This window comes from Ipomoea nil, unplaced genomic scaffold (assembly GCF_001879475.1).
Source record: "Ipomoea nil cultivar Tokyo-kokei standard unplaced genomic scaffold, Asagao_1.1 scaffold3087, whole genome shotgun sequence".
NCBI classification, from domain to species: domain Eukaryota; kingdom Viridiplantae; phylum Streptophyta; class Magnoliopsida; order Solanales; family Convolvulaceae; genus Ipomoea; species Ipomoea nil.
The window spans coordinates 533,158-557,588 of record NW_017619515.1 but is presented as its reverse complement, the minus strand read 5'-3'; the positions used below and the strand labels follow the sequence as shown (position 1 = coordinate 557,588).

The 24,431-nt window shown below is 35.7% G+C and overlaps 3 protein-coding genes across 5 annotated transcripts; 1 reads left to right on the top strand and 2 right to left on the bottom strand.

Annotated features, from left to right (window-relative positions):
• Positions 1-1,130: 1,130 nt before the first annotated feature.
• Positions 1,131-7,154, top strand: LOC109166260. 2 transcript variants are annotated; one of them, XM_019315180.1, is made up of 5 exons: positions 1,131-1,342; positions 1,512-1,577; positions 2,612-2,847; positions 3,518-4,340; positions 4,732-7,154. In XM_019315180.1, exons 3-5 carry the CDS (start codon positions 2,614-2,616, stop codon positions 6,798-6,800), a joined length of 3,126 nt encoding a protein of 1,041 aa, XP_019170725.1. In that variant the 5' UTR covers positions 1,131-1,342; positions 1,512-1,577; positions 2,612-2,613; the 3' UTR covers positions 6,801-7,154. The 2 variants fall into 2 exon arrangements, with proteins under 2 accessions (XP_019170725.1, XP_019170726.1); XM_019315181.1 differs by lacking the exon at positions 1,512-1,577.
• Positions 7,155-9,519: 2,365 nt separating this feature from the next.
• LOC109166261 (protein GDAP2 homolog) lies at positions 9,520-15,098 on the bottom strand. 2 transcript variants are annotated; one of them, XM_019315182.1, is made up of 15 exons: positions 14,984-15,098; positions 14,176-14,547; positions 13,887-13,964; positions 13,632-13,687; positions 13,151-13,270; positions 12,966-13,036; positions 12,713-12,806; positions 12,344-12,553; positions 11,753-12,004; positions 11,520-11,628; positions 11,336-11,403; positions 10,890-10,959; positions 10,725-10,799; positions 10,506-10,621; positions 9,520-9,923 (listed from the first exon to the last, which is right to left on the bottom strand). In XM_019315182.1, exons 2-15 carry the CDS (start codon positions 14,485-14,487, stop codon positions 9,848-9,850), a joined length of 1,707 nt encoding a protein of 568 aa, XP_019170727.1. In that variant the 5' UTR covers positions 14,488-14,547; positions 14,984-15,098; the 3' UTR covers positions 9,520-9,847. The 2 variants fall into 2 exon arrangements, with proteins under 2 accessions (XP_019170727.1, XP_019170728.1); XM_019315183.1 differs by having other exon boundaries at positions 10,506-10,597.
• Positions 15,099-17,165: 2,067 nt separating this feature from the next.
• On the bottom strand, positions 17,166-20,999 carry LOC109166264. The gene is made up of 5 exons (XM_019315190.1): positions 20,623-20,999; positions 19,174-19,263; positions 18,980-19,076; positions 17,540-17,737; positions 17,166-17,468 (listed from the first exon to the last, which is right to left on the bottom strand). The coding sequence occupies exons 1-4, from the start codon at positions 20,873-20,875 to the stop codon at positions 17,596-17,598; spliced, it is 582 nt and encodes a 193-aa protein (XP_019170735.1). The 5' UTR covers positions 20,876-20,999; the 3' UTR covers positions 17,166-17,468; positions 17,540-17,595.
• Between the last annotated feature and the right edge of the window lie 3,432 nt (positions 21,000-24,431).

The window sequence follows — 24,431 nt, the reverse complement described above, 5'->3', positions numbered from 1 at the left end:
TTTTGGCACAATGCTATTCATCAATGGCAAAAAATTCAGATTTTTTCTTTGTTTTGCCATTGTTATTTTTTATTAATACCTTTTGTATTCTTTTTGTTTAGGATTATATTTACATATTTTTTTTAAAAAAATACTTAGACATAAATTGTATATTATTAAAAATAAATTATATCATTTGAAAGATCATATCAAAATTATTAAAAAAATTAATATTAAATATAAATTAAATAAAAACGTAATGGATGTCATATGATGTATTATTGTGGAATAAAATATTATTTACCTTCTAATAATATTTTACATTAAAATAATTAAAGTATTAATATAAAGATTTGATTTTTGAGAATACAAATTATTTTAGTGAAGGAATAAAAATTGTTGTAAATGGGTTGGAGATAGAAAAAATTGATGTAAAAATATGCTTGAGAATATTCATTTTAGTAAAAAATTTGGTGTTTTGGATTGGAGATGACCTAAGCTACAGTGCAGAGTTTATGGGACCTAGGTTCCTAACAAGTTATACGAGGGTTATTGAAATATTTTTAGAATTAAATAACCTTGAAATAGGAGGTTGGGAAATTGAAAATAATATTGTCAAGTGGTTTCAATACAAGAATGATAATAATATATGAATTTTCTACTTTATCCCTCAAATAATATAAAATTTTTGAATTTTTCGTCAAGTTGATACGGAAACCTAACATTGGAAACCAAATTCATCACTTCGCTCATAATTAAAGGATAAAAAAAAATACAATCATAATTAAGGGAATTGAGTCGAAACTTGAGTATAACTTAAGCATCAAATATGCAAATTTTCTCTTTATTTTTTAAAAATGTATCTTTAACAAGTTAAGTACACAATTCTACTATACACACACTAGGTTACGTATGATATTGTAAAATTTAATTCATTAATATTAATATTTAAAAAAAAAAAAGCAAGGAAGGTGGAGGGAATCAAGAAAATGCCCCATTTCTTATGATTTCTCAATAAAATTTTGTGGGTACCCAAAAAAAAAAAAAAAAAAAAAGGAAGAAAAAGGAAAGAAATTTATAGTGAAGAAAAAGCGGAGAATAAAAGAGACCGGATGTTGACAAATTAAATGTCACTGTTCTTAGAAGAAGGTCGTTTGTTTGTGTGAAAGATTTCTTATCTGGGATCTCTCTCTCTACAAAAATTAAAAATTTATGCTACGCACTTTAGGGAGAGAAAGAACTTAGTTTTAGACAGAGAGAGGGAGATAGAGAGAGAGAGAGAGAGAGAACGGGGGGCTGGCCCCAGCAGATCGAAATCTTCAATCTTTTGTTCAGTCTCATGAGGATCTGTGCTTCTTCAATGGTGTTGCCAAACCCCCAACTTTAGTTTTCCCTTTTTATTTATTCCTGAATTGTTGGTTTTTTTTTTTTTTTTTGGTTTAATCTGTTTATATTTTAATTTCTTTCTTTCTAATTGTTTGGCTTCCTGGGCTTTGAATATCCATAATTTTGAGCTGCTTTAATTCTTGAAGCTTTGTCTAATGATTCAATCCATCAAAGGGTCATGAGAAGAGGTGATTCCAGGATGTGGGTCTGAGGTAAAAGTATCTTAGACATGATGATTATTGGGTTCTTTGGAATTCTTGTTTTTGTTTTAGATGATTGATTTTAATTAGTAATTTTTGTTGTTACCTTGCTGTAATTGTGCTTGAATTGTGTTTTTGGGCTCTCCATTTAATGGTTTGGTGGTTAATCTGGATAATTGGGATTGCACATTTCCTGTATCATACTGTAGTTTACTTATTTGTGAAAATATACTGACAGATTCGATTAGTTATCTTTGGCATCTTATTTGCTAGTGGACATAAATGCTTCCCATAGTTTTTGTGAAGTTAAAAGATTGCGACTTTTCGAAGCTTATGAAGTGTGTATTGTGTATTTGTGTATTTGTGTTAAAAGTGTTTCGTCTTGTGACTGTAGTAAAGAAAAAGGTGAAGTGTTTATTCTTCTGATTGGAGTGAGAACTCGGAATTTATCTATTGAGATTAGTTGCTTATTTTTGGCTGAGGTGTTGATGCTTTTCTGAGCTCTATTTTATTGTTTTAACTGGTTTTTGTTTCAATTTCGTTAAAGAAGCGATTAAATTGCGTAGTTGAATGAGAAATTTGTGTTATTTCCTTTGGTTAACTGGTTGGTTTGGTTTGTGACATGCTAGTTCCTATGAAGCGTTAAAAACAAACAAAAGATGCCACTATGAATTGTGGACTGCATTTTCCAACAACGATTTTTTTTTTTTAATTTATATTTTTGTTTGTAGCTTGTAATTGTACATTCTGAAATGGGAATGTTTTGAATATATATACGTTGCAATCTTCAATTGTGTATCGTTTCCTTTTTCTCCAATTGGTGAATATCCTGATGTTCTAATCGATGCCAAGTATGTTTGAATCAGACCTTTGTACTTTTCCCCGCTTGTTTGTGAATTATGTTTGCAATTGTTGGCTGATTGTTCGTTAATTTTCGTTGGCGTTTCCCATAATGACCAGGAGTGTTCTTCCTTCTGTCGAAATACTTAATTTAGTAATCAAGAATAAGCCATCTATTCTAGTTTAATTTTCATTGGTTTGTGCAGGAATGGGAACCCAAGTGCACGAGAAAGGCGTCTTGCCGGGTTATTACTCCATGAGGGACCTTAATGAGGATTCTACTAGTAGTAATTGGCCCCTGTTTTATGGAGATAGGGCCGTAGCAAATGGGCAATATTGTAATGGTTTCACGTCGAGGAGCGTTGTGGATGCCTGTTCAGGATACAACAAGGATGCAGTAAAACAGAAAATGCTCGAACACGAGGCAATATTCAAGAATCAGGTACACCTGTTTTAGGTTATATGCTTTGTTTTCTATTTATTTTTTTGGTCAGACCACGAGGTGTCTTGAGCAAACCCTAACTGTAGGAGGCACCTTTAATAAACCCATACCATACTCAGACTAATCCCCGTTCGCACCGGGCTGGCCCAACTAAGGAGCAAAGTGCTGGCCAGATTAGTTTTTCTATACAAGAGGGGATTTGAACTCCCAACCTCTCTTAAGGGACAAGAGTGCATGACCACTCATGCCAACCAAGCTGGTTTGTTTTATGTTTATTTGGGATTCTTTTTTTTTTTTTTTTTTTTTTTTTTTTTTGGGTGACGGAAGGAAACCCGCAGCCACTACCTGAGGGTGTGCATTGGGTAAATCTCGCCTTGTGACCCTAGCCGGCATAGGATCACAAGGAGGTAGACCAGCCTAGGTTGCCCATAGCTGACCGGTTCAAACCAAAAAGACCAATAGGCCGCTCCTACTAGGAGTTGAAATTGGAACCGTGTGGTCACCAAGCCAACAACTTGACCAACTTGGCTGGGGTTGCCCGCATTTGGGTTGTTTTTATCACTATTATTGGTTGCCGATTGGCAATTTCTTTTTCAAAGCCCTTTGCGTGTGCCGAAGCCCGAAGGGCTTGTATTGCTAGTTCTTAATTGTTTGAGACGTTTTCTCTTAGGTTTCGGAACTCCACCGCCTTTACAGAATCCAGAGGGACATGATGGAAGAAGTTAAAAAGAAAGAACTAAATAAAAACCGGATGTCATTGGAGCCATCGTCTTCGTCTAGCATTCTAGGATCTCAAGTGCCCTACGAAGATGTTCAGAAATGGCACGTTACCGGCTTTCCTTTGACGAATTCTGGTTACGCTAGACCGTGTACTTCTAGTACCGAAATGGGTAATTCTCTGTTAAGCTGTACACAGGGAAGCGATGTACAGTCCGGTCGAGTTCAATTGCAAAATGGATGTTCCTCGAAAAACTGTGAAGCAGCATTCGAGGCTAGGCCATCGAAAGTGCGGAAAAAATTGTTCGATCTTCAATTCTCGGCTGATCAGTACGTCGATACTGAAGAAGGCAAACAGTTGCAAGATTCTAAAGAATCCATCTTCCCGAGCTACCCTGCTAACGGAAACTTTACTATTGCACGAGAGAGTAGCATGAAATCGTTTCTTGGAGGCGGTGGTGAAAGAACTGATTCCCGAAAAGATGCTTCGATGTCACATTTACGTTTAAGAAGTGTAAATGGGTTGGCTGATCTGAACGAACCTCCTCAGCTCGAAGAAGCAACTATTCCACCGCCCGTTGATTTTCTCGGTCATTGTGCTAGCTACAAAGAGGCTGAAACCCGAAATGTTACCGGTAAACCAAATCCCGGCTTTTTAGCTCCACCCGAAATGATGTGGAACACTAACCACGGAACTTCCAATGGCCCCCCGAGTAGTCCATTTATGGAGAGTAAGGGAAAAGAGAGAGACTGGCTCTCCTATAAATATGAAGCAGGTAATACATATCATGTAATGGTTCTACTTGCCTAATTAGCGGGGCTTAAGAAATTGCATACATAGTGGCACTATCAGGTTTGATCCACGACTTTCAAACCTTGCAATCTCAGTCCACGACTACTGTTTTTTTTTTTTTTTTGGAAAAATGGTCCTTCCGGTGAGAAATTGACGGAAAATGGGCCGGAAGGACTATTTTTCCAAAAAAAAAAAAAAAACAATAGTCGTGGACTGAGATTGCAAGGTTTGAAAGTCGTGGATTAATCCTGATAGTGCCACTATAGTCGTGGGACCAAAAGTGCGATAAACTCTTTTCTGTCTTATCCTATCCTATATGACTATTACTCGTGGTGCTTGGTAGTTATAAACGAAATGTTTATTCCCTTTTGCAGGTCGCACTAAAAGCAATGTCGGTCCGTTACCTCAATGTCTTGAACAAAATAAGCTACTTACGCCTTTTCATCCAGTTGAAGCTAGGCTCGGGAAAGCTCATCAAAATCCCGGGATTCATCACGCTCACAGTACTAGGGATGACCTGTGGAGAGCGAGGGCGGGTTGTGGGTTAGAAACCGTTGATAAAAGCCGTGAAAACTCGAATTGTAGCCGTTTGGAACCCGGTGCAACATCTCTGTTGCCCCATCCGCATCGTTTAGGTAATTCCTCCGAGATTTCCAACTCGTGGTCATGTTCCGTCTCCAATTGCGGTGGCAGGCCAACGAGTAGCCCGACTCAGAAGTTAACACCGCTCCATACAAGTGCGTCTTTGAACTCGTCTATAGATTTGAGTAGAAACTCGCACACTTATTCTCACGGCCATGAAACTATCGGAGACAAGTGGCACGCCAATGGGAGCTCTATAGTGAATCCCGGGGGTTTGGGCAGTGAGCTACCTGTCCAGAATGGGTTTTACCATGGATCTTCATCGGGGTTGAGGGAACCATCCGTTCGATTCCCTTCGGTTTTTTTTAACAATCCGAACGATAACAAGGGCTATACTAACCATCAACATGGGAAGTTTCTTGTCGGCTCCAACTTAACAGGTTCTAAGTCGGCAAAGGATTTTGACCTGAATGTTGCGGATGATGTCACCACGAAGCAAGATGAAGAGTTCGTTGATGATAAAAGAAAGCTCGAAGAAGACAGTGTAGCTAAATTTCCATGGCTTAAATTTCAAAAAAACGAGGGGAAAGTTCCAAACTTTGATTCTGAATTCATTCCATCTTCTTCGACTCCATTTTGCAAGGGTGAAATTTCGAAGAATCTCAATGAAATCCTCATCCAAAAATCTGCCTCGATTTTGAGTGATATTGGGGCCAAGGAGGTGTCGGGGACTCAAAATGTCAGGAAAATTCTCGGGGTTCCTATTGAAAATCGTTGTGCTTCCAAAAACGAGTCACCTGTTTCAAATTCCGCAACCATTCCTTCCTTGCTTGAAGGAGAAAATATCAGAAATGACAAGAAGAATATCGTGATCGATATCAATGTGGCTTTTGACGCTTCAATTGCAGAGTCCGAGGATCAAGCTGCCCGAGAACCTACAGGTATCAAAAACCACTTCGATTTGAACTCGTGTATTACCGAGGATGAGGATCCGTTAGGGCCGTGTGTTGTGAGCGATAATGTCAAAGCAAGGACCGTGGAGATAGATTTGGAAGCTCCCGTTGTTTTGGACAACGAGGGAGATAATTTACCCCCCGAGGAAGAGCATAAACGACCCGAGGCATCTTTGCAGTTGCCCGAGCACAAGGTTGAGCAAGAACAAGATGAAGTTGCGAGGATCGCTGCAGAATCAATCGTTGCCATCTCATCGGTTGTAGATGAGACCCGTCTTGATCCTTTGACCGAATCGCTTCGGTGGTTTGTCAATGCTGTCTCTTCGGGCAAGTCGAGCAAAGAAATGGTAAGCAAGAACGGGGCTCCTAACGATAATTCTTCTTCAGAGGGAATAGATTATTTCGAGGCTATGACATTGCAACTAACCGAGACAAAGGAAGAAGACTACATGCCTAAACCATTCGTTCCCGAGATCCAAAACGTGGAAGATAGTGTGGTGACTTCGGTCTCAAATCGAGCCCGAAAGGGTCCAGGAAGGAGGGGAAGGCAGCGAAGGGACTTTCAGAGGGACATCCTTCCCGGTCTGACTTCCTTGTCAAGACACGAAGTGACCGAAGACCTTCAAACGTTCGGAGGATTAATGAGAGCCACCGGTCATCCCTGGACCTCTGGATTGACAAGAAGAAATGGCGGTGGAAGGGGAAGGGGAAGGCGACGGGCTGCCATTATTGACAGTGGGCCCGCCCTCGTTTCAACCCCAACAACCACTTCCTTAATGCATCAACAGAACACTATCGAATCGAGTTTGGAGGACAGAAGCCTAACGGGATGGGGAAAGACAACTAGGCGGCCTCGAAGGCAAAGATTTCCCGCCACGGGTAACCTTTCTGCAATCCCGTTGTCATAAACCATGGGGAAAAGAGGCTGTAATCTATACTCAAATCATTTTATAGAGAGGATATAAAGACAAGACAGACTAGGAAGCTTGTTTTAATGACTTTCTGGTAGTGAGCTGAGGTTGTTAGGTTGGGGATTATCTTTGTACATGTCTTTGTAGTCTATAATTTCTTCAGTGCCTATACCCAGAATTGGTTGGTTACAAATCTCTGTGTATTCAGGAATAATCCTGCCTCATATTTTCTGGATTTATACACCATTTGCTTCAAAATGTGCTGTCTTATTTGGGTGTATTGGTTTTACAAAAGAGTTCCTTGTACACTAGGATTCAGATTCATACAATATATATTCAGGAGTTACCCCACCTTATGTTTTTTCTTCTGAATTTATACAGCATTTTTTGCTTCAAATATGCAGTCTTTGAATATTTTCATCTTACCCAAGTTTTGTTTGTTTGTTTGTTTTTTTTTTTTTTTTTTTGGGGGGGGGGGGGGTGGGGGGTTTAGGGGGGTGGGGGAGGGGTTCAAATAGAGAGGGGGGGGGGGGGGGGGTGGGGATTTGGAAATAACAATCACATGTTTAACATGGACACCTTGCATGGCCAAGGTCAAATAAGAGGACGCCTTCGGGTGAAAAAATTGCATTCAAAGATGTAGGATTAAGTCTTGACAGCTACAATGTGGGAGTCTCACTCACTTGTCGGATGACTCCAATAGCTATATTGTGAAAGTGGACCCTAGTCCAAAACAATAGCGTTTCAGCTGTCGTGATTAATGAGGTGTCATTTCTGAACATTAACAACACGTTTGGTTCACGGAATGAATTTTGAGATAATAGGAATGCTATTCCATAAGGAATAGAATAGGCAAGGAATAGAATAGGATTTGTATTCTATTGTTTGGTTCGCGGAAGGAATAGACTTTAGGAATTATATTACAGTGTTTGGTTGATTTAAGGAATAGAAATGAAATATGTTTTAAAAGACATAAATACCCTTATAAAAATATGTGATGGTGGTGGTGGCGGCGGCGCGGCGATGGTGGTGATGGTGGTGGTGGCGACGGCGGTGATGGTGGTGGTGGTGGCGGCGGCGGTGATGGTGGTGGTGGCAGTGGTGGGGGCGACGGTGGTGGTGTTGACAGTGACGGTTGTGGCAGTGGTGGTGGGGGCAGCGACGGTTGTGGCGGTGGTGGTGCTGTGTGGTGGTTCTGGTGGCGGTGGCGGGGATGATGGTGGTGGCGATGGCGGTGGTGGTGATGGTGGCGGTGGCGGTGGTGGTAGTGGTGGTGGCGACGGTGGCAGTGGTGGGGCGGCGGCGGTGGTGGGGCCAGTGACGGTTGTGGCGATGGTGGTGGTGGTGGTGGCGGCGGCGGTGATGGTGGTGGTGGCTGCGGCGGCGGTGATGGTGGTGGTGGCGGCGGCGACGATGGTGGTGGTGGCGGCAGCGATGGTGGTGGCGGCGACGACGGTGGTGAAATAGGATAAATTTATATATATGATAAAAAAAATTAGGTTAAAGAAAGGGGTAAAAAAGGAAATAGATTCTAAAATCTATTCCTGAGCGTTCAGTAATAGGCTAATACCAGGGGGGGCCCTAGTAATAGCTATTACCTTATTTTAGGTAATAGGCTATTACCAGGAATATTATTCCTGGTAATAGAAATGGTTACCAAACAACGGAATAGGCCTATTACTGGGAATGCTATGCCATTCCCGGCCTATTCCGTGAACCAAACGGGCCATAAGTTTTGAGTTTCTGAACATACTAGTTTGTGAATATTAAGTTTTGATTTTCTAAACATATATAAGTCATGCTACAAATATGTAACAGGATGAATATTGTAGTGTCTAATTTATGAACATTAACCTTTGAGTTTCTGAACATATAGATGAAACAGAAAAAAAAATGACAAAATTGATGCCATTTTGGATCATGATCCACGATATAATTTGCGAAGTAATTCCTTGTGGGCATCAGACATTTGTTTTTCTACTTAATGGGTCGTTGAGTCATTGTGATTTAACATTTTAACTTATCCATAATCTTATAGGATTGAGGGGATATGGGCACAAATTATGCTGTGTAACCGTGTATGGTGCACACGGTTGCAAAAACGACGTCGTTTTGACTAAAAACGCGCGTCCACTTAAAAAAAAAAAAAAAAAAAAAACAGGTTCGATTCCCGGCAATAGCATTTTTTTGTGCATAATTTGAATACTGTAGTGTTTAATTTATGAACATGAACCTTTGAGTTTCTGAACATATAGGTGAAACAGAAAAAAAAAAAAATGTTGACAAAATTAATGTCGTTTTAGATTATGATCCACGATATAATTTGCTAAGTAGCTCTTTGTGGGCATCAAACACTTGCCCTTCCACTTAAGGGGCCGTTGAATCATTGTGATTTAACTCATCTACAATCCTATAAGACCGAGGGGGTATGGGAATACATCATCAATCAATAAACAAAAGCACCCATATTTAATGCTTCCTAACAAGTGTCCTGAACATTACACAAAATTTTAATGTTAATAAATGTTGTTTCCATATTTTTGTTCAATAACCTAATTGCACAAACAGCAAAATTCACACTAAAATCTAAGTTGTTCAAATTGTCCCCTACTTTCTGTTGATTCCAACAAATTGATGAAATTAAATTTCTAAATCAAAGTAATAAATCACAATTTATGAATTTGAATTTGATAAATTTAATTTGAAATGTAATGAATTAGATGAAACAAACTGATAAATTTGTTATTATCAGACTAGAAATTATTGGGTGCTGTTACAAAGTTACACAAAGGGGGATAGGATACAAACAGGAAATTATTGCCTTTGAATACAAGAGACTGTGTTTCTGTTTGTTCCTCAAACAATAGAATTACAGGGAAGAAGAAATAAAAATGATATTTCACAAAAATTAGTGGGGAACAAGAATATGAAGAAGAAGAATTTGCAACCTCACCTAAACACTGGAAAAGGAAAATGAAAACCAACAAATTACAAGCTATAACTGTGCTTCCATGGCTGATGATTAATGTTTTTGTCTTCGGGTTTCATGGTCTCTGATGAACATATTTCGTTCTGGGATCCACGATGAGTCCCTTTCCACCGTTCACTTCTAAATCGTGCCTGCAACGAGGGCTCCACGATAAGAAACTATTGAAGGGATGTATTCCGTCTGTATGCCCCCTCACATGTGTGGGCCCGAATACATAGTTCAAACCCATAACCTTTCGCCTCAATTGTTATATCATGGACCATGGTCCACTATGTACATTGTGGACCCTATCCAGATTATGTACATGCAATTAACATATTATATATCTTATAGTTAACAGAGTATGTAGTATGTACACTGTCACGGTTAACATATTATGTACTTACAGTTTATCTATAGGTACATAATCTGTTAACTGCAAGTACATAATCTGGACTAGGTCCACACTGCGCATGGTGGACCTTGGCCTACAATATAATTTGCGCTTTTGCCTAGGTCTGGCTTTGATACCAAAATAAAGGGATGTGTTATGTCTCGACTAAAAGCCTAAGTTGATGGTGAGACTACACATTATTTTTATATATTATGTTCAAGAAAAGCACAACGTGATTCACACCATTTATGGAGACCATTCAGCATCTATGCCCTGCAAGTGCCAGATTTTACCTAGAGTAGACAAAGGAGTTGACTGTTCGGGAGTAATGAACACTTACTGAAACACAAAATCCGGGATTGTAAGCTGTTCGCGGGGAACGTATCTGAATAGTTGGAGAAGGCGATCAACGTATACAACTTTTTTCCATGCCTGGGAATCAATAACATGCATGCGCTAAGATTCAGCAGAGAAGGAAAATGGTCAAGATTCTAAATTAGGAAAGACGTATTTGTTTCATGGTATTTTTTCAGGACAGGCCGACGAGAATTCAAGATACCTCGTTATCAACAAGAAGTTGCAATGCAAAAATTGCGGCTTTTAGTCCAAAAGTTGGGTGAAGGACATATATTGCCTGAATAGGAAAAAATATACTATGTTAAAATGCAATTATAGCTTTCAGAATGCCGAAAAAGGGAACCAAAAATGCGGTAGAATTGCATACATGAAGGTTGCGTTGGTGCTTCCGGCCAAGAATTTGTTGTAATCTCTTCATCCATCCCAAATCCGGTTGCCTGATTATTATAAAACACAAGAAATGACAAAAGAATACATATACATTGAATAAGCACTCCTTCAGCAAACCAAATGCATTTTTTTACGAAAATTAGAGTTTAAGTTCACTACAATCTATCCTAGACTGGTGAATCAAGGAGAATAGAAAATGTAATGAAGCCTCAAAGCACGTCTTTTAACAGTAGGATGCTTCAAATGGTTGTTCAATTGGACAAAGAGATACTTCACTAAAGTAGAAAAAGCTTCATTGATAGGGTGAAATGGAAAGCATCCACATAGACAAATCCGTTAAATTGCGATTAAAGATTGGCAAATCTGAGCTAATCAATCACATATGATAAAGAGATACAACAAAGGGGACAAGAGAGCACTTACATCTGTAAAGAAGCTGCAGAATGAAAGTAAACAATAGTATAAGGCTTCTGTATCAATGGCTCAAACTCCTGAAATGCAAATACTGTTAGCTGTTATGATTGAAAATGATGCAATCTCGGCATTGATAGATAGTATGGAATCATTGGTAGTAAAGATGACCAGATAGATAGCCGAAATTACTTGCCTTTACAACATGAAGAATAAACCTCTCCAGATCAAGACATCTGAGCAGAAAATGAGCCCCCACAATCACTAAAACTGGGCGGCCCTCACTGTCTACCCCACCTCGGTAACTGCAACACAAGAGGTAAGAATGGGATTTGTAAAGAAAAAGTCATGCAACCTAATCACAGAAATCATTGATACTTTTAGTGTAGAGAAAGGAGGGGCGATGCATCTAAAGAAATAGTTGCATACATAATCTTCATCTCTGCTATGTCTGACAGATTCACAGAATTCGCTTTAGCGAGATATCTGGAATGAAGTGAGTATTCTTCAGCAGCTGACAGAGGAGGCCCACCAAGTTCACCATATCCAAGCATTTTAAAGCAGTTCCATCGGTTTTGTTCTTCAATAGTTCTTTCCCACTGTTCCTTCCTTCGCTGATCAGGATCCTTGATAAGGGACATAAACGTAGGATCCAAATATGAATCCAAATAGGATGAATTCCTGCTCAAAAATAGTTTTGTTAAGGGTCATTTGGCATAACATTGGTGATATAGAATTCATACAGTTTCTTTTACATGTTGAGAAATCATACAATTGTTACCACCAATAAGGTCAAGAAATTATAAATGCTATACAAAACAAATAGCAGAATTCAAGAAAGAAGAGGATCTATACAAATATACAATTATATGTTCGGCAGGCAGGCATAGTAACAATTCAAGTGACAGTCTTAACCAGCAAGCACTTAAAAATGCATGCAATACTACCATAGAGACAAACAATGGTTTCCTTATTAGCTAAACATCTTCACACCTATATGTAAAAATTCCAATGACCAACCTTCTTACTAATCCAACATCATTGATGGGGATATCAAGAGTGGTCTGTGGTTCCCTTGGAACAGTCTTTTTGGTCTTTGGAAGAGGCTTTATTCTGATTTTACGTTCATCTATAACTGTCTCGCCATTCTCATCCCCAACATCTGCAGGAAGTTTTGTAATGGCTATAGCCTCTTCCTGTTTATCACGAGGAAAGTAGAGAGGAAGCAATCTGCAAAAACATGGCACAAGCATATAAATTAATAATGTGCAGGGCAATCTACTCATTAGCAATAAGTACAGCACAATCAACTCATTAAGAATAAGTTTGGACAGATTGCAAAACTATAAATCAGACTTGCATTATATGAATTGAATAATTCAAGGAAACCTTTTATATATCTCTGTATCAGATGACGTCGTTGTACAAAACACAATTGCCTGTATCTTGTCCTTCTGTTTCTCAAGAAACCTCCGTACAGTTCCTAGTCCAAGATAAGACAAAATAAGGTTGGGGGAGTTGAAAATGGAAACACGGTGAACCAAGGAATTACCAAACACATAATAGATGACAAAATGTTCCTAAGCATAATTAGAATACATGGAAACACTACATCCATACACATATATGAGATCGTTCTCACTTATTGCCACATGAGCAGCAGGTTCTCGTGGATAATTCTTGCTTTCTGTATAAATGCAGCCCATCGCAATACTGCATCCACATATCAAAAGGTGGGAGATCACAATGTCATACAAGTTGAAATTTAACAATAAAAAGATAAAAGGTTCAGTAAGCAATTGAACAAGAAATGTTCCATCAAGCAACCTTTGAAGGCCATTCTCAATTAAGAGTTCAAGGCAAGAGCGATAGCAATGACTAAGAGCATTTTCCGCTGCAGTATGATATTTGATGGCATATTTGGGGCCAACTGTGTGTATAACCCTCCTGCAAGAAAGAGACGATTATTGGATTGGGGAGAAGATGCATTTCTGTGAGTAAAAGTAGAGTTGGATGAGTAACTGAAGCAAAATGTAAGGCCAGAAGTTAATATTGATTAGATATTCTCTGTTTTCTACATCAAGAGTAGAAAATTTTGATATTAAAAATGCTTATACTCATATGGAATTGATCATAGTTTTGTTAGATTAAAAAAAGAATACAAGGGCTCTAACAAACCCAGAATAACTGAAACTTATGCTTCATAAGATAAGTAGATAACAATATGTAGTGACTCTTTATTCTGTTTCAAAGCATTTCTCAATTTTGAGTAAATAATATAGAAAATAAACAACTACGCAGTACGCACCTAGCTGGAAGATCATATGCTTTAGTAACTTTCGCCATTCCTGTTCTGCAGCCACCCTATGAAGGAAAATTAAACTAACATTTCAACATTGCAAAACATTATTTCCAATAAATTAGAAATAGCTGGTTAAGTTTAACATAAGGCCACTGCCATCTATCAAGAAAGCTGATCAGAGTCATGAGTGTCTCCAGGCAATTGCAAAGTTACCCTTTGATATTGATAGAGATATATGGAAACTTATGTTTTCCAGCTTACCAGTGTTGCACATTCTTCTGCAAGACCAGGTCCAGCGGCAGCATGCAGACCAGGGCTGCTGTGAGCTTCGTCCAAGTTCTGTCGACAACAAAAGAAATATGGCTTTCAGATAAAGTTGAATTGATATGGTCTCTATTGCTTCTAGCAAGCACTAATGACTAATATATTCACAAGGACTATCATATTTGCAGATAAACAAAAAGATTTACATGCCACTTGAGACTCTGGAAAAGTCTTAATGAATACTGATAAACAGTAAAAGTTGATAAAACTATCTATTATTCCTCACCTCATTGGTTGAGTTAACTACAGCATCCACCTCAAGATTCCAAGGGTCCCCTCTCCACAAATATATCTTCGAGTTCACCTCATGATCAACTGGAAACTTGGAAAGGATACCATCCCCATTAATCTCAGACCCAGAAGCAGGTGCCAAAGGATCTGGGAAATATGTATTAGGAAAAGCAGGATCTTCATTCGCGTACAAGTACCTCTGCTCAGCATCAATCCAACGGGGAACTTGATCTAGTGTCACCACAGAATCTACACTATCAGTAGGTACTCCACCCCGGTTGGTGGTGGCTGCCCCAGGCCGATACATATTTAGCTACTGCTACTCAAATCTCTGCCTCTTTTTACTCTTTCCAAAATCGCTCTTTCCCTAACACACACACAAACACCTACTTGGCATTAAACAACTGAAATTTCCCTGAAATAAATTAACACTTACTTTTCATCGAAAAGATAACTCATAACCCAAAATTCAGGCCACTGTAAACCAAAAATGTCGTAATTCTACGATTTTTGGCATAAAAAAGGTATTCTTATTATCAAAATAGCACCCAAAAAAAAATCATATCCCTGATTACTAAACTAAAGAATGTGCATTAATCGACTCAAATCTCTTAAATTCAAGGAAAATCAACGCGAAACGCATCAGCTTTACATACATAGCTACCAAAGGGTAATATTATGGGCAAATTAATCAACGCATAGACTGAAAAACGCAACAAAACCCTAATTAACAGTACCCCATAATGATTTTAAAACCATAGATTCAGTGAAAAGGAAATCGATCGCGTAATTCAAACACGCACCTGTAATTAAGATTCGCAGGAGGAGAAGATTGAGCTGAGCTATGAATCTGTGATGGAGGAAGATAGGGCCTAGGGGCGTACCGAAACAGGGTGGGTAATTCGTGTAATTTGTTTTTATTTTATTATTATTGATTTTTTTTCTTTTGTATTTTATGGGAAAAATGATAATTATTGGTTTCTTTGTTGGAATGGATATCCGAATCTCCTACTCGAATAAATTATTTAAAAAATAATATTACTTTTTTTTTTTTTTAGGATTATAAAATTTTCTTAAAAAAATATATACAACATTAATATGGATGGGAAATAGCAGTCACGGCCATAGTGCGTACTATATAAATTTCTCTATTATAGCTTTCATCAATTAATACAATCGACAGATTGATTTTTCAAAAATAAGAGGGTGTTAGCAATAATTAAACACATAAATTTTAAATAAAAAATTATGTCCGACTTATGCAATAACCCTTCTCAGGGCAATAAATTTCTTTTTTTAATGTTCAGTCAACTCAAGGTAGCTAATGAATAAACAAATTTTTATTGCCATGGTGAACATTTAAGAATGACAATTAAGTTTTCAAAAAAAAAAAAAAAAAAAAAAAAGAATGACAATTAAGGAGGAAAATATCATTTTTTTTTTATTTATGTGAAAGTTCACAATCCCTAGCAGGTAAATGATCACAAAAATAGTAAATCATTTTAAGTTGCTTATAGTTGACCGACTCAAATAAAAAATTCAATAGATAATTTTCAAGGGGAAAAATAACATTATTTATTTATGAATTAACAAATTTATTACAAATTATTCAAATAAAATCATGTTAACATGTAAAAATTTAGAAAAATCATATTTTCCTACTAAAAAATTTACCTTTTTAAAAAAGAAATTAACTATATTCACCAGTAGTTGGCTCCTAACTCATACGGAGTATTAAATAAACAAAATAATCATTCCTTCTAAATTACAACCACCAGCTCATTGGTTCATTCATCAACTATAAAATATATTTTTTATTCGATTTTATTATTACGGAGTAATATAAAATATGAACAAACGGTCGGTTTATTAAACTAAAAAGTAAACTAATCAATATTTTTATTTTAGCTTTAAAAAATGTCAAATGTACCAATATATGGTTCAAGCCAAAAAAAAAAAAAAAAAAAAAAAAAAAAAAAAAAACTCAATTAAGTTGGTCGGACAATTAGCTTAATAACCATAAAATTGTCTATTGACTTTTTGTTGGTTTGAAGCATTTAGTTATAGACAACTTACCTCCTTGTGGCCATTTGTCGACAATAGTTACAAGTCAAATTACGACTTTTCTTGTAAATCAAAATAGAACTTTAATTCCTCTTAAATAACCCAAAACAAAAAAAAAACAAAAGGTATTGAGTTTGAATCTTAAGAATAGAGTAGCAATCCAGCCATATTACTTCACCCAAAAAGTTGAATTTCCAACCCCAAGAACCCCCACACCCCGACCAGACAGAGCATTTGGGATGATGTAAATCACAGTAACTCAATAGCTCAACAGACAAGGTCAAATGCCGGTGCACGAGGGATTTTCCTACTTTGAACATAATCCTCACACTACTACTACTGAAGTTTGAAAATTAGTTTCTTCTCCCAAATACTGCATAGTGAACTGGTGAGCAACCCAGTCATATTACTTGATTGTAACATAGACTCGTTGATTCTGATACATCTAACTCTCATTCTTGATTATTATTCCTTGTTTATTTTCTCTCAGAAGTTGATACTCGTTCAAAGTAGTGTTCTATTTTGATAGGAGATCGTATCATATCCATTAGGGCAACCCCAATAGGGGTTCATCCCCTAATTTTTGAACAGTAAAATTCAACAAATGGGAAGACAAAATTTAGACTGAATCTTTCGCCAGCAAAAACAAGAATTATGTCAGAAATATGGGATCCACTTTGCTAGCTTCTCTCATTCTCTCTCTTGCGTGTTGCATAACTATGGGGTCCACTTTGTTTTTTTTTTTTTTTAAATCAACTTTTATTGTTTTTTTTCTTTCTTTCTTTTTTCTATTCTATCACATCTTCTATTTCCTAATCACACATACAAAAACTCCTCAAAAACAACACCAAAATCCCCACTATTGAGGATGCCTTATATAATTTGTCAATTGAAATAGTGTAGTGAAGAGCCTGCAGTACATGACATAGTACTTGATGGGATTATTGATTCATTCTATAATTTGTGTCAATTGAAATAAGCAGTACATGAAAGCATGAAAATCTTTACATTTCCAGCACCCATCAATGGTTCTAAAACATAGATAAAAAAAAAAAAAAAAAAAAAAATGAATTAAGGATCCTTTTTGTGCTTGCCATTTTGGGTACCCATTTCATTCCTATCTTGCCTGATGGCTTAACATGCTTTTCACCATTCTTTTCTTACTTCTGCACAACAATTCTCGGTATAGAAGGCAACCTTCCATGTCAAACCGCAGAGGAATCCCTGCAAACGAAGTGGAGAGCTTAAAGCCAGAAGCTAAAACCTTTTATTGTGTCACCGATGCAAAGATTTACCTGAGGTTGCGAGTTGAGATCCAATGTTGCGGGGAGATGTGCTAATGGTGCTGTCGCTATTCTTCTACTCCCGCCTTCTGCTTCAACGCGGAAATGAAGTTGTCCCTTTCTTCTGGTGTCATTCCTTCGGTAGAGCAGTCCCCGACGCCCCACTCAGCTCCTCGGATGCAATACTTGTCTTGAATGGACTGTCGGTTTCTGAGTCCAGGAACATCACATAAATGTAACTTCATTCTCATGACTTGAGTGTCTAACTTTAATCGTAAGCAAATAAGTTATGTTTATATAAATAATGCGAGTAGAAATGGTAGAAAATGGTGATAAGTAAAAGAAGAAGAGGGGGGTGGGGCACAGAGAGAAGTAAAAAAGAAAGGATTCCTAGCCTAGAGAACAAATTTGAACATCTGCAATATTTCAGCATAGGGAAAACCTTTTTTAGCTGACAAAGTTTAGCTCTTGGCCTTAATCCATGGAGCGAAAGAGAGGGACTTTCCCACAAAAGGCGAAATTCCATCGCCACAGGACCCCCACACCCCGGCCCGGCAGAATAGTGGAGGGGTAAATTACGGGACTCAGTGGCCCATCAGGTGGGAAGACTAGTGACTGGTCCCCAAGGAGCCTATCAAATTGGGTGCAACTCCCACAATGTGGCTGTCAGGGCATAATTCAGTGTCCTTGCCCACAATCTATCATCCAGAAACCAACTAAGCTGCATGTGCGAGCGAAAGAGAAGGATTTGCCCACAAAAGGCGAAATTCCATCACCCCAAGGTCCCCACACCCCGGTCCAACAGGATAGTGGAAGGGTAAATTATAGGACTCAGCGGCCCAATAGGTTGGAGGACTAGTGACTGGTCTCCAAGGAGCCGCATCACATTGGATGCAACTCCCACACTGCACCTGTCAGGGCACAATCCAGAGTGTCCTTGCCCAAATCTACCACCCAGGAACCAACTAAGCACAACCCAAAGTGTCCTTGCCCACAATCTACCACTCAAGAACCAACTAAGCTGCCAGTGCGAGCGAAAGAGAGGGATTCGAAAATACAATGCAAGAGAGAGGAACTCAAAACAAGTAATAGAAGAGAGATAAATCTTATTGGCTTCCTCTTACATTTCATCCAAAAATATGTCAAAAGTGATTATTACTATGTCACTAACCCCCAAAGCTCTTCAAGGCCTCCCAGTTGTTTACACAAATATGCAGTTAAGTTTTTGAGAACGGAATATTGGTATGTAAAGGCAAACACAGAAGAGAAGTATTGTAACTAACAATGATCTTTGCTCTCAATTCTCCACAACCATATCTCACTGACATTGTTTGTCATTCGAAGACTAGTAATAATCCAAATGCGCAAAATATATGGACCATCTTTTTAGCAGATGAACTGATAAATTAGAACAAAAGGATGATATACAGTTAGGCAAGGAAGAAAGATTACTTCTCTTTATTTAGCTTGGACTTCTCGAGCAACTGTTTAAGCAGGGGAGACTCTTTGAATCTGGCATCCGCCTCCGCATACTTCTTCTGATTTGCTTCTGAAAAATCAAATCCCGTTTCTCATATCATCACCAGAACGCAAAAGAATTGCATACCCACAACCCATTACAACAATACAATTACCAAAAAACATACCATTCCAGCGATTCAGGAAGTCGATCTGAGGTAACTCTGGACCAGGAACTGATTCTATCCCACTATAGCCCGACAGAAATCCAGCATTAGCTGCCTCACCAAACGTTAAAATGTTCAATTGAAAGGCAACTCGTGAACACACAACACAGTCTCTGATACCAAATTAAACTATGGGGATGTTTGGTAAATAGCTGTTAGTTGTTAGCTGATTGGGTTAGTGGGTTTAAGTAGTTGATAGCATTAGCTGATTGTAGAAAGATGTTTGGTAAATTAGCTCTTAACTGATAGCTGATTACCTGCAAGATGACTTTCTAAAAAAAACTGGTTGAAAAAGCTATTTTGAGCAACTTTTTGAATTTTAATATTTTAGTGCAATAAGCAATTACAAAAAACTAATTAATCAAATACTTATATCGAATCTTTAACCAAGTCAAACAGCTAATAGTGGTCAAATAAACCAAAATTAATTGATAAACTAACTGTATTACCAAATAGGGTCTATATGTTCTATGTTGACAATGAGACTTCACATCTATTACTCATTTATATGTATTATGCTAAACATTTTCCACTAGTTTCTAGTACAAGTTCTTAACGAAACAATTGCATAAAGCCAAACAACATCAAAATTCAAAACATGTTTCAATGAAGGGTGAATTTCATGTGAGACTGTGTGAAGGGTCCTTATATGGGCCGAACCAATACGGAAATGTAATATTTATACTGAAAAATATAATACTAATCAGAATAAATTATTTGTTACTTGTAATGAAAAGTGCGAAGAAAAATGTAATACATTTGAATCAAAATGTAATATTTATGAGTTAAAAAGTTGCGTATGAGAAAAAGTGTAATGCTATTAATTGTTACTTACTAGAAAAAATGTAATACCTTTAAATTAATATTAAGCGTTAAAGAATTACTTATAAGTAAACTCTAATACTAGTATAATACTTATAAAATTGTAGTCCCTAATGTCCCACTTTATGCGTCATATTTACTACTGGAGTATTATAAGTTAAACCAACTCTTTTTTTCTTATTTTCTTTAATATTTTGACATTATAATTTTGATTTATTATGTTTAATATTTTTAATGTAGTTTATGAATATATAAATTTTATATATTAATATTAAACTTTTTTCAAGTACTACTGACCTATTACATTGTAGTATCTGTCTATACATACTCTCTCAACCAACTGAAGCAAAAGAGTCAATGTCGAAATTCGAACATGTGACATCCCATTTAAACTTAATATTATGAAAAATTAAATTAAAAATAATTTCATGATCAAATATAACTAATTCATTTCAGCAAATTATGGACTGTACAGCTCCAATATAGCCAGAATTTAAGTAAATATATAAACCCCAGAGAGAAAAGTCCTATAATGGAATTAAAGGTGAATGATAGGATTGATAGAGACAATAAAAAATGGATAGTTACCGGGAGAGGAGGACATTAAAGCAGCGAGCGCCATAGCTACGGGAACAAGAGACTTCTGAGAGATTATCTTTTTCTGGGCGAGTGGTTGAGAGCAGGACGTGGAATCGTTGCTAGAGGCGGACGGCTCCGGTTTCCGACAACTGACGGCGGTAGAAACGCGTCGGAGGTTGTTTTGCGGCCGGAGAGGGTTGTGGGTAGACGGCGGCGACGGGCGAAAGTGTGGGTTCGGGAAGACCCACGTTAGAGAGCCCATTCTTGGTTGTGTTTTGTGTCAAAAATGGTGGAGAGGTTTAAGGCTTTTTAGAGCCAACGGCCACGGTCGGCTCGCAGAGACGCCTACTGCTATTGTGTTATCTTTGCCGAATGCCCCCTAAGGAAAACTTTATTGCAATCTTAAGCTAAAAAGAGAAATAGTTCTTTCCACTTTTATCAAAATAGTAGTTGAATTATCAAATTTTAAAATGAAAATACTACTTTTACTCTCAAATTTTATTATCAATTTTTATTTCATCTCAGAAAATTGTGATGTTGACATTTGTATTGAGATCAACAAAATGAAATAATTAATAATCAATTGTCATACCAAGAAGTACATATAGTATACCTCATTTTGAAAAGTTTCAAATTATTCATTAAACTTCTAAAAATAGTGCAATCGAGTAACTTTTTATAATTGGTTCAAAATTAGTGATTTTGTCATCTATGGCCCAGCCACAAAGTGCCATCTAACCCCTTTCTCTGTTGATATTGCTGGATGTTAATTTTGTTGGTTGTCATTGGCAATGGTCAGTAGTTCCCCGCCCCCTCCCCCCAACCAAGGCCACAATCAGGGGAGGCCCTTCACCGTCTACTAGGGTTGTTAGGACGGGTTAAATAGCCCGCCAATAATATGGGCATAAGGGAGGCCGCATTGGGTCCGCCAAATTTTAAATGTTTTAAATTTAAATACAAATTAATATGAAAAAGTTTATAAGTGTATATTAAAATAATTTGGATAGTTTAAACCTATATTAATACATTTGTAATTTGTTAAACACAATAATAACTAATAAAGTAATACTATGGAAGTCCTAATAAATAATCAAATACACAATGTGTTAATTCATAAGTCAATAACAAATAATTTATACAATGTACTAATTACTAATACACTTTTTTTTCAATATAAATAAACCTATATTTATATATAATTATATAAAATGATGTATATATATATACACTAATTGATTTTAATGTATACATACTAAGCAAGCTCCCGCCTCTCCGCAAAGACAGTCATTTTTTATAGGACGGACTAAAATGTCCGCTAATAATATGGGCCAAAAAATACAAGATTCACTCTGCTCTTTTTACGGGATGAAACGGACTAAACTCATTTTAACGGCAATTTATATCCTGCACCACGGCGCATGTTGCATTGTGCGTAGGGGTGAACAAACGGTCGGTCGGTTACATAACCGACCGAATAACCGACCGTGAATTTTGACCCTCGTAACCAACCGAAACCGACCGAGGGTGGTTTTATGACTAACCGATAACCGACTATCGGTTATCGGTCAGTTACCAAAAAACCGAATTAAAAAAAAAAAAAAAATCAATCAAAATCCAAAAGTCTAAGTTCAAAATACATAAACATACATACTATTTTGTTTACTGCTAATGCCTAAATTCAAAATTCAAAAGAAATGATACTAGTATTAAACTATTAATTAACTATGAGGGTTGTCTCATTTTAGGGTGAGAGTGCGAGATAGACAGTGGGTGTCTGAGGGGGGTTGTCTCATTTTATGGTTTAGGCTATGGGGTATAAATCTATAATAGTATTAAACTATTAACTATTGAATGAGAGAATGGGCTATGGACTATAATATAATTAATATATTTAATATATATAAATACTATATATCGGTTATCGGTCACCGATCGATAATCGACCTCCAATAACCGTTTTATAATCGAAAATCAAAAATTTGACAATTTTTAAAAAGTGAAAACCGTAACCGATTTTTTCGGATAGTTCGGTTATCGATTAACGGTTTTCGGTCGGTTAACCGACATTTTGCTCACCCCTAATTGTGCGCCCAGATGCAAAACGACGTCATTTCATTTTTATTTTTTTTTTGAAATTTCGCTACCTAGTGTTTGGCAGTTAATTTTCCTTAAAAAAAAATCTCATGTTCAAAAATGTACATAATGTTATACTAGAATACACATAATTGTATACATTAATGTACATAATTATATAACAAAATACACATACTCTTTTTTAAAAGATAATACACATAATCTAACATAAAACATAATAAACATAAACTTTTAACATAATACACATCAACTCTTAACATAATACACAAAAATTTATTGATTTGGATGTACATAATTGTATAAAAAAATGTACATAATAAAAAATATACATAATTTTATAAACAAATATACATAATGTAAAACATTTTTATAAATTTTATATTTATATTTTAGAAATTAACTAACATATAATTCTAATATATAATGTGTATATTATTATTATTATTATTATTATTATTATTATTATTATTATTATTATTATTATTATTATTATTATTGAAGAAGAAGAAGATAAGAAAATATATGTTGGATGCATGTGCATGATAACAATAGTGAAAAAGATAACAGAAGTTTTAATGGTTGGGGTATGTTCATCCAAAATATTGTAAAATACAATTTTTATAGCATAATGTATAAAAATACTTAATGAAAAAAAGGGACATAAATGAAGGGTATAACCTTCATTCACACTTACTATGTTTTTAGATTTAGATTTAGATTAGATTATTATTGTTATTGTTGTTGTTATTATTGTTATTCTTTCCAAAAGGTTTAACCCCAACCCCAAGGGCCCGGCAAAGCATATGGGAGGATGTAAATCATGGTAACTCAACGTCTCAACTGAACATGAACCATAGATGCCAGACATTTGCTTACTGCGCACAAGGAGCCCACTAACTTTAAGAGGTTGCGGGTTATTCTTTCCCACTTTCACCTCTATGACCAGTTGAGCAGCCCATGCGGGCATTGTTGTTGTTGTTGTTATTATTATTATTATTATTATTATTATTATTATTATTATTATTATTATTATTATTATTATTATTATTATTATTTATTATTATTATTATTATTTATTATTATTATTATTATTATTATTATTATTATTATTATTATTATTATTATTATTATTATTATTATTATTATTATTATTATTATTATTATTATTATTATTATTATTATTATTATTATTATTATTATTTATTATTATTATTATTATTATTATTATTATTATTATTATTATTATTATTATTATTATTATTATTATTATTATTATTATTATTATTATTATTATTATTATTATTATTATTATTATTATTATTATTATTATTATTATTATTATTATTATTATTATTATTATTATTATTATTATTATTATTATTATTATTATTATTATTATTATTATTATTATTATTATTTATTATTATTATTATTATTATTATTATTATTATTATTATTATTATTATTATTATTATTATTATTATTATTATTATTATTATTATTATTATTATTATTATTATTATTATTATTATTATTTTATTATTATTATTTTATTATTATTATTATTATTATTATTATTATTATTATTATTATTTATTATTATTATTATTATTATTATTATTATTATTATTATTATTATTATTATTATTATTATTATTATTATTATTATTATTATTATTATTATTATTATTATTATTATTATTATTATTATTATTATTATTATT